General features: G+C 38.4%; 2 protein-coding genes across 2 annotated transcripts in view; both read left to right on the plus strand.

Moving 5' to 3' along the window:
* Positions 1-7616, plus strand: part of LOC145502797 (TBC1 domain family member 25-like) — an 8062-nt gene extending 446 nt beyond the window's left edge. The window contains exons 3-4 of the mRNA XM_081482180.1: positions 1425-1582; positions 2294-7616. Of these exons, the coding sequence (XP_081338306.1) occupies positions 1425-1582; positions 2294-3717 (1582 nt within the window). The 3' untranslated portion in view covers positions 3718-7616. The remainder of the gene's footprint in view (positions 1-1424; positions 1583-2293) is intronic.
* An 84-nt stretch (positions 7617-7700) lies between these two features.
* LOC145502880 (uncharacterized) lies at positions 7701-9833 on the plus strand. Its single transcript, XM_081482282.1, has one exon. The coding sequence runs from the start codon at positions 7764-7766 to the stop codon at positions 8817-8819; it is 1056 nt and encodes a 351-aa protein (XP_081338408.1). The 5' UTR covers positions 7701-7763; the 3' UTR covers positions 8820-9833.
* Positions 9834-10367: the final 534 nt, after the last annotated feature.

Below are 10367 nucleotides of genomic sequence, written 5' to 3' on the forward strand. Positions count from 1 at the left end.
AAATATACTACTTTATCTTTAATTTATAAACTTAAAATGCATTTTGACGAAGGGGAACACTTGCTAATCTGGTAGGATCCTATGATCTTGTGAGTGTCCCGTGTATGCTTAGGTGAAATGTTTCAGAAAATTTTCATTTGTTAGTCATCATATTTGTTGTGTAATGATATTACATAGTTGTGAAGTAATCATGTGTATGGTGACCTGGAACACACAGAAAAATGCCAGATCATGTGCACTAAAGGAACCTGTGGTCAAGTGGGGATTGATAATCTTGATCAATACCCCTGATCAATTTATCAATCAATACTCGATTGATAAACCGACTCATATGCATTGATTGAAAATTCGTCAACTCCCAAATGAGTGTCGACCGAGATATCGATCGAGTGTTGATCGAGTGTCAACCAAGGTGTTGATGGAGTGTTGTTTGAGTATCAATCAAGTGTCGATCAAGTGTTGATCAAGTATCAATCGAGGGTATCGATCGACACTCAACTGTGGATGCCCTTAGTACACATGATCCAAAATGCCTGGGGTAGGAGAGTCAGAATGTTTTAGTGCCTTAGGGACACTAATGTTTAAGTCTTCTAAAACATAGGCTTTTTTGCTTCGCGAAATACTTGACGTATTTGTCGATGTCGAAATTGAAAAAAAAAAATAAAACATGGAGAAATATTGAGCCATTAATCAAAAAATAGGGATTACTCAATGTGCAACATTGTTAAATTCTCACATGGTCAAGGGGGTGGTCAGTTTTCTAATTATTGCTCATTTTGTGCGTTTGATTCATGACATGGTTACATGATTATAAAATGAATTGGAATCTATGCGGTCCTATTACCACTTTAACCACTATCAAGTTGTCTTTACATGTATCTATCTATTGGGATGACCTGCGAAATTGGGGTCAAAATATTATCTGAAGGAAACCAATCTATGGAAAATAACTTTTGGCTTGAGTTATTGGCAGGTTTAAGAAATTGATGGTTCAAGAAATCAGGATTCCACTGAACTTCACCCATGTTGCTTCAGAAAAACAACCCACAAGAGCTAAACAGAGAGAACTAATGATAGCTCTATAATAATCAATGTTACAGTCTAGAGTAGTTGTGCTCTCTTTCATCCCAGTCTATCTCAAGGAGAACATACATAGTACAAATTAACAGGCATAAAGTCAAAACATTATGTTATAAAAAATATATTATGTTAAATATCTAACTGAAGTAGATATTTAATTAAATCATATAAAAAAGTCTTATTATTCTTGGATACCCTTTGTACTTTTATAGAACATTTAGAATTTTACAATTACAGAATGTCTATATTGATGGCCACAAGCCCAACTATGACTGCTTGTAACACTAATGATATTTTTTGGTTGCTGTGTTTCTAACCTGTTTCATTTTTTTGTATTTATTTAGTGACTTTGAAATATCATATCAACTCCCACAGTCGACAGAAAATGGAAAGAGACCCAATGTGTTCATTTCTCTCACATCAGACTTTGATCTTGATGCTGCCTTCATGAGTTCCTCTTTACCATATCTGAGCCTCAAAATAGAACCTGTTATTTGCTCAGGTAATTATTATTGAAGTGGCTGAACACTTTTTTTTCTGAATAATTTACTTGCCACATTTCATGAAATTCTAAGAAGACCTCTAGCCTGGGCATCCATGCGTGTCTAAGCATCTTGGGTATACCTACTTTTTAAATAAAATTGTTTTATTTTTCACATAATTATTTGTTTATAAATTGTTTATATGAGCAGACCCTATAGCACATTTTGGATGCCCACTTTTCAATCCTGGCAAAAAGCCTGATTCTAAGCAATGGTTCCTGAGAAATAGGTATGTTTCCAAAAAATGCAGGGTTTAGTTCTCTGCATCTTGACCTTTTCTGGCATAACTTTCTAACAACAGACCAAAACTTATAACACACTGTTCCATGTATGAATAATACAAGTACAGATAGTGATGGCATAGAGCAAATAAAGTGAACACTGTATCAGGGTCACGTTTGTGTTTTGCAATTCTTGTGCGCACTCTACCTTGTGTTATGGAAAAGGATGGAAAAGCCAAGTCAGTAGTTTCAAAGACAGAAAAATGTTTCTCAGTTTGAAGTTCTCCATGATAAGCCTGTAAATTCATTTAATTTGTAGCACTCCTAAGTAATTTTTGGCAGAGAGATTTTAATATTTTTTCTAAATCAGAATGACAGTAACAAAATATCCACTTATTCACTGCTAACAGGTTACTTTTTTAAAGATGTGTATGTTTTATTTTCCAAAAGATAATCATAATGACTGGACTTTTCTGGAGGCTACAGAAGCACCTCTGACCAACAATGTTCAATCCACTGGTGTGTCCTCCACTGTTCCATTTCACATATCATTAAAACATCAAATGGAACGAACATTCAACAAGATCACCAGAGCTTTCAGTGAATCAACCAGACGGGGGCCTTTAAAGGAGGTGGAATGGCACTGTCATTTGGACTGTGAAGGTCGCATACTTGCCATTGATGAGCTGTGGGCTAGAGTCTTTCAAGGAAGTGGTCTTGAACCTAGCTTACGTAAAGAAGTGTGGCCTCATCTCCTCAATGTATTTCCCCCTGATTTGACTAAGGATGAGAGAGAAAGACACTTGAAAATGAAATCACAGGTTTACTGTCATCTCAAGTCAAAATGGAAGGCTAAACATCCTCAAGAAATAGAATCCATCACACATTTAATAATGAAGGATGTTTTGAGAACAGATCGAACACATCCCTACTTTGCTGTCCCTGATGATCATCAGCACATGGATGCTTTATTTAACATCTTGACAACCTATGCCTTAGAAAATCCTGATGTATCTTATGCACAGGGGATGAGTGATCTGGCTGCACCTGTTCTAGTCATTTTAGATGAAGAAGCAGTTGCTTATACATGTTTCTGTGCTTTGATGGACAGGATAAAAGGACACTTCCTTTTAGATGGTAAAGCCATGACACTGAAATTTGATCATCTTTCCCAGCTGGTTCATCACATGGAACCAGAGTTTTTCAAGTATCTTATGAATATCGGAGCAGATGACATGTTCTTCTGCTATCGCTGGCTTCTTCTCGACTTGAAGAGGGAGTTTCCATTTAATGATGCTGTCCAATTAATGGAGGTAATTTGGAGTTCTCTCACATCATCACCAGAATCAGGCACTCAGACATCAAAGCTCAATGTCACTGGTGGAATACCAATGGGTAACTCTGCTGACACCACTCTTATGCAGAATGGTTACATTGGTGTTGATTACAATTTGGATGTGGTTGATGATGACTCCGATAGTGATTTGGAGAACAGTGGATTCTGTCCATTAACAATGAAAGCGGTTGATCAAGAAACCAGACTGCTCCAGCTCCCAGGACCTTATCAGTTAGGTCGTGGTAATCCATTTGTTCTTTTCATGTGTTTGGCCATGCTGTCACTTCACAAGGACTACTGCATGCAGAAAGAAATGGATTACAATACACTTGCTATGTACTTTGACAAATTGGTTCGAAAGCATGACCTAGCTAAAACATTGACTAAAGCAAGGGCCTTATATGCTGACTACCTAAGTTCATGTGGAGTTGCAAAGGATGAGGAGACACCCATCAGTGAAGAATCTAAAGCACCATGGTGCAGCCAGGAACATCATATTGATATCCCACTCCAAACAAACCATTTTGTTGAATGTTGATTAGCTATACTATCAAGATTAGCTATAGTTCGTATAGCATGATGGTTAGTGAGGGTAGTTCTAAAAAGAACTGTTGTTCATGACTGATTTTTCGACAACCTGAGCGGAAGTCATCTTAAGAGTCAAGTGAATAGTGTTTGTCAGTCAATGGTGTTGTAAGTCTGGTCCATTGAAAGTGATTGGTCAGTTTAACCATAATGGTTTTGGCTGTAAGACTCGTGTAAAGTTTGTCAGCAGTCAGTAGTCGGTTTCAATCCATCTGTTGTCAGTCAAATCGGTCTGTTGAGGTCTGTCTATTGTTAGTCAAATTAAGTCGTTCTGTTAGAAGTCCATTTGTTGGTTTCATTCACATGTACATCATGAATAAGTCGTTTGTAGGGTGCCGGTAGTTGTTGACATCTGTTAAGAGGTGTTTGTTCTAAATTAGTGTACCAACCTTCCAGAGTCAGTCATTCTAGTGAAAATAGTTTGTACTATAGGTTAAGCATTGAGCAGAGTCCCAGTCCATGTTGTGGTTTGACAGTTGATGATGTACAGCAATGTGATTGTTAGCATCAACATTTCTCGTTTCTCATTTGTGTCCAGTCAATCTCATGTTAAGGTTTCTGCCAGTCTCACCAATGTAGGAAGCCTGGCAGTAGGAGCATTTGTTTGATCTTGTAAACTGCTCCCTGTCTGTTTTTGGGTTCATCCCTGTCTTTAACATTGGTCAGTAAGTGTTGCAATGTAGTTGTAGGTTTTGTGTGCTACAGGGATGTTGTAGGGCTTAAGTTCCGTGAGATGGTCTCAGAAGTGCCCAGATTAATGTAAGATATAGTCAATGTGGTAACAGGTGTCGGGTTTCTGTTTATTGCATCAGCTTCAGTAGGTCGGTGAATGTTTCATCAAATAAAGTCAGTGCTGTAATTGTTCTTGTGAAAAACATGTTCAAGGTATCTGTTTTTGTCATGTAAGCTGTCCAGTGTGTCACAAACTTGTTGCACTCATCTCGTCAAAGATTTGATGGTCAGGGCTTCATGTCAAGTCAGGTTGTAGGATGACTCGTCAAGTAATCTGTACACTGTCATTTGTAGTTAATTGTTGTCGTGGCATACCAACCAGTCTAGAAAAGGAAGTTTACATTTTCGTCTATTCACTTGACTCTGAAGATGACCACTCAGGTTGTCAAAACATCAGTCACCAACAACAATTCTTTTCAGAACTACCCTCACCCGGACGATCACACTATACAAACTACTGATACTCCTGGGTTCCAACCATTTGCCAAGATTAGCTATGATCAACATACTTAGTTGACTTTGTTATCTAATGCAGCATGAACTACCGAGGAAAAAATTTAACTTTAAGTTTCAAATATAACCAACTGAAAATATTAATTCTCCAATTTTAGAAGACAAAATTACTGCCGATGATATTATGTTCATAAAAACAGATCCTAGAACTGATTTAGAGAAATATTGGAAAGTTTTGGTTGAGTTGCCTTCAAAAAACCTAGTAAAAGTTTCACCCAGGCTTTGACTCGGAAAAAGCAGGTACTTATTACCTCCTGTGAGGGATGACAGAATAATTGATTATCACCCTAAGTATCTGTTATTTTCCAAAAAGTTGAATTGGATTCAAGATTAACTGACTTAACTTTTGGATGGTTGCTACTTTCTGGATGACTATCAACTTATAAATTTTATTTTACACTAAATTTAGTGGGTAGGAGAAACATTCCATTCAAAACAAATTATAAGGTGGTATGTTTCCATTAAGACACAGGCAGAATATCATCAATTGGGGCGCTTTCCATTCCATGAAAGTTCCAGTTTGAATTTCCGGAAATCTCAAGTGACCAATGGAACACCATTTTCCGGAATTTCCAGAAAAGAGGACAACCTTGCAAGGTATACCGAGATTTTCGAAAGTTCTTACTGGAATTACTGTTCCATTTGTCTTCACCCTCCCCACCCCCCTTCCCCCGAAATTTCCAGAATTTTCAGTTTAACGGTTCGCGTTTTGGATATTCAACAATTTTTTCGGATTTTCTGGAAAGTTTTCCAGGAAGTTTTGGTACCATTTGGGTTCCCTGTTTTGAAGTTTTCAGAATTTTTGGTTGCACCCTATGTTTCTGTATAACATTATTTATTTATTTATTTATTCAAATGGTTAGTGGTTTAAAGTGGTAAGTAATTCAAGTGGCTTAAAATAATTATTTCAATTTTTTTGGAGAACTATTCGACATAGCCAAAACTGTTAAAAGAAAATAATTTATATCTATAAATTATGTAAAAAGATGTGACAGTGAACGAGATAGTAAATAGCACATGAACTGTGTGGCTCAGGTCTTCTTTCAGAAGCTACTGTGTTGCTTACGGTTTGAGCATGGGACACAACATCATCATCATCATCATTATTATTATTATTATTATTATTATTATTATTCAACATGCGAGACTAGATTCTTTCAAGAGTTTTAACTAAAGTGGAAGTGTAGAAAATTTAGTCAGTAAAATTTGTACGTCAAGGAACCCTTTACTAAAGGGCTAGTTAAATTCCAGATTTATAAATATATTGTTCATAGGATATTTTTCAATAATTATTGGTTATCGTGTTTCATTGGGTGGCTATTTATATAGTTAGCAAGGAAAACAAGCTATTTTGATGTAAATAGTACTGAGCATACTTTTCATGAGGTTGAAACTGAAAGAAAATAAAATCTTCAAATGTCAGATTAGCTGATGTCATTGCGTTATTGATAATTATCACAATTGTTTTTGTTCATAGTCTGCACAAACGTTTTGTTTTGGCATTGAACGCCTCGCAAAATTTTTTTTTCGAGTTCGTCGGCTCGCCAATTGTTTTTTCCGTCCCCACCGGGAGCCTGTTCGCAGGCTAAAATTTTTCACTCGGCCCGCATCGGCCACTCACTCTCGCGCGCTAGCCTGAGTGATAGTAGCCGGCAAACACGCTCCCGGAGGGGGGCGGAAAAAAAATTGGCGAGCCGACGAGCGGGAAAAAAAAAATTGCGAGCAGTTCACTTCGCTCGCCGAATTATTTTTTTCGCGCTCGTCGTCTCGCTTCGCTCACGGTATCCCGGGGATCAGCAGATAAATATGTAGCCTCCTTCAAAGCCATTTTTATTGGCATCGGTTTGCAGCATTTCGCCTTACGTGGATAGAGTTATGTGGTCTTGTGATACTATTACCGGGTCGCAAAGGAGTTTTTTTACTTTCTGTTTCTAACACAAATCTAGGGTATCAAATAATGGAAGGGAAGAGCTGCTCTACCTTCTGTACCACTACGAACACCTTGAAAACTGCATAGGGAATAGACGTATTTCTTGACTGGTATCCAAGGTTACCAGGCGTACTAAACAGGAATGCCAACTCCATAACATTTGACGTGTCATGTCAGTTTAGTCCACTGACTGCTAAAACGATTCGCCAATTAATTAGTCAAGAGACTTGCATCTTAGTTATGGAGTACCGCGGCGGAAACAGCTCACTTTATCGCTGTATGTGGAAAAACAAAAGTTTGCAGGGTTCTACGAAGTTTGGCAGCCCTTTTTGAATGCGAGAATAAACCTTAAAAACAAACATAACAGCACGTGACTAAAGCTAACTGTTGTGGCAATCTGTCAGAAACAAGACACAATTTACATAGGAATCGCTTACAGCTTACAGCGTCCAAAACCCATCGTTTTTGCATATGAAAAGCTACCTTTGTCTCCACCGAGACAATAGCTTTGCTCTGGTGCTCTCAGTTGATAAGTTTCAAAGCGTTTTCTGGCCTTTTCTGTTCTTCCATCGATTCAAAAAGAATTCTTTGTTCTGTGTTGAGCGATTGCTGAGTGTCAAATTCAAAATGAAAAGCTTTTGGAAATATCGTGGAACAAGCATTGAATAATAATTTGTTAATAAAAACCCCGCAAATGAAAACGCTGTCGAAAAATTGACGTCGTCAAGACAACAGGTTTGCAGCTGCTTGAGTCTTTTCATTCTTTTTTTCTGTTATTTCGAGCTGTCGAAAGTGTTTAGTATAGTAATGAGCTTGCTCTCGCCATGTCTTGTGGTTTATACAGGCGCTATTCGCGAGGTCGCAGGTTTTTATATGAAGAAGAAGTTCAGAGACTTGTTGAAGGAGAAGAGCGGGTGAAAAGAAAGATCATTTCAACCATTCCAGTGGATGACAGCTATCGAGGCTCTCTCGCTAAGGCCTCTAACCTAAAGGAAACGCTCTCAACAGTTAAGCAGTTTGGTTCGGGTGTATGTCGAATCGAAGTTGTTCAAGAGAATGGCCTTAGTTATGATGGAACCGGTTTTTATTTCGGTGATGGATGGATTCTCACTGCAGCTCATGTTCTTCGAAATCGTGATAAAGTTAACATGGCAAGATTCGTTTTCTTTCCGCCAGAAATGGAAATTTCTTTTGAAGCAAGACCTCGGAGAGCGATAGTTCATCGCCTACTTCCCGCAGGTAGAAGGCCAGATTATCATAACCGGGACATTGCCTTGGTCAAACTTGGCATTCAATTCACTTACGGGAGAAAAAGAGATGATTTAGAGGAATGGGAAATAGACGAACAGCAACTTCTCGAGCAATTCAATTTCTTTGACTTCAGCTCGCTGGTGAAGAACACATTTACTCCCTCTGGTGATGTGCAGTTTAGCTTGAGACGCACGGATCCACTAACCCTTATTCATTTTGGAGGCGCGCAGAATAACTATAAGAAATTTGAGTTCGATATCGCAATGTACGAGGTCTACAAGTACACACAATACAAAGTAATCAACTTCGCTTTTTCTGTTGAGAGCGGCGCATCAGGTTGCCCTGTGATCCAGCTTGTAGGCGGCGAGCAGTGGATTCTGGTGGGTGTGTTATTTGCCGGTGCAACACATGAAAATGAGGCCAGTTCAATCATTGCAGGTCAAGCATTGGTGTGGAACCAAGAGGTTCTTCAACACATTGAAGCTGGTCGGGAAGCTGTCGGAAAAATGTCCAGTTTCAAGCCATATAATGTTCTTATCCCATTCTCTGAGAGAGCTCAACTTGCGTCAGAAAGCAGCGTTAAGAAAGCCGCTGATCTCGCCATAACACATCGAATCTTGATTTTGTAATCCGCCTTTGACATCAACCAAAGTTGTATTAGCTTGACGCGATTATGCGAGGTTTCAAATGTTATAAACAGTCGGTATTGTGTCCAAGTTACCCGTGCGGTCTGATATACATTTAGAATGACCATGATCTAGATAATTTTCTTTTGTTTCAGGATAATGTTAACGCGTTCTCGAAACGATCAAATAAAAAGGTTGTGCCGGTGAACGCATTTACTCAGGAAGTTTACAGTGATGAATTGACAAGATAAAATCCACTATACAACAAAGTTTGAAGATACTACAGTTGGGACATTTTACGAACAATTTGCCGACAGGACTAACAATACCAAAATAACTAACGCGGGAACCTGCTGTACCTACAATAGTGGTGGGATTACTGTATCGACTCAATTTAGCGCCCTAAACTCATTCACCTCCATGCTTCTTTGGTGAGGAGCGAGTTGAGCGGACATCTCTTGGAAAGGAGAGTGATGGCTTCCACCCATTTTAAATCCAAGACTTTTAGTAATCGGTTTCACATGTTCATATGCAAAAGGACGGCAAATGTACTTAAAACAACAAATACCTGACTGTCAAATAACCAAATATATGAAAGTAGGTGCATTTTGTAACTTGCAAGCTGAAATCTTTGAATTCTGCATAAAGTCTAGAAATTCGAAGCTTTTAGTACGTGTTATCTTGAAGCGAAGCGACAGAGTGGAAACCCTATTCCTTGAATCCTCGAATTTCCCCCGTACCTCGTAGGTAACTGAACGCGAACCAGAAGTCTCTTTAGAACCCTCGAGAACTCGAAATTCCCCTCCTCGAACTCAAACCAATTTTCGTCTCTCGTGGGAAGAATTTAGCTTCGTTAACTGTAACTTTTAAAATTTAAGAAACCGCTTTTAGTTAGGCTCGCGCCTGAAGTAAAAAGGTGATAGTTGAGGAGGCCGAAGTTCCAATGGACAAAATTTCACCCAGAAAGCTACAGTAAAACAATCACACTATAAATTTTCCATGGCGCTCTTCCGCAAAATCCGGGAACTTTTATTTCCAATTCCAAATGTCAATAATAATAATAATAATAATCATAATCGTAATCGTAATCATAATCATGTTCATAATAATCATAATAATAATCACGATAATAATCATAATAATAATCATAATAATTACAATAACAAATTATTATTTTAAGAGGAGGCGTCCAGTGGTTTTCAGGAGGGTCCTCTGAAAAATAAAAGTCTAAAATATACACCAAATGTCTAAAATACACAAGTAATAAGAGCTAAAAACTTAAGACAAGTTTTTAGCTTTTATTTAGATGGTCACCATCTACGGGTATATTACGAACTCACAATGTGACCACCTCCCAGTTCGCTTGATAACTCAGTTGGTAGAACACTGCACCGGTATCGCAGAGGTCATGGTTTCGAATCCCGTTCAGGCCTGAATTTTTTTCAGGCTTTAATTTCACAACTGCATAAGTTGTGTGTATAACTGCGCTGATCATTAACCGCGCGGCCATGGGCCGAGCGCGGTTCATGGTTTACCCGTGGTTTATTTTTA

This window comes from Orbicella franksi, chromosome 11, assembly GCF_964199315.1.
Source record: "Orbicella franksi chromosome 11, jaOrbFran1.1, whole genome shotgun sequence".
NCBI classification, from domain to species: Eukaryota; Metazoa; Cnidaria; class Anthozoa; order Scleractinia; family Merulinidae; genus Orbicella; species Orbicella franksi.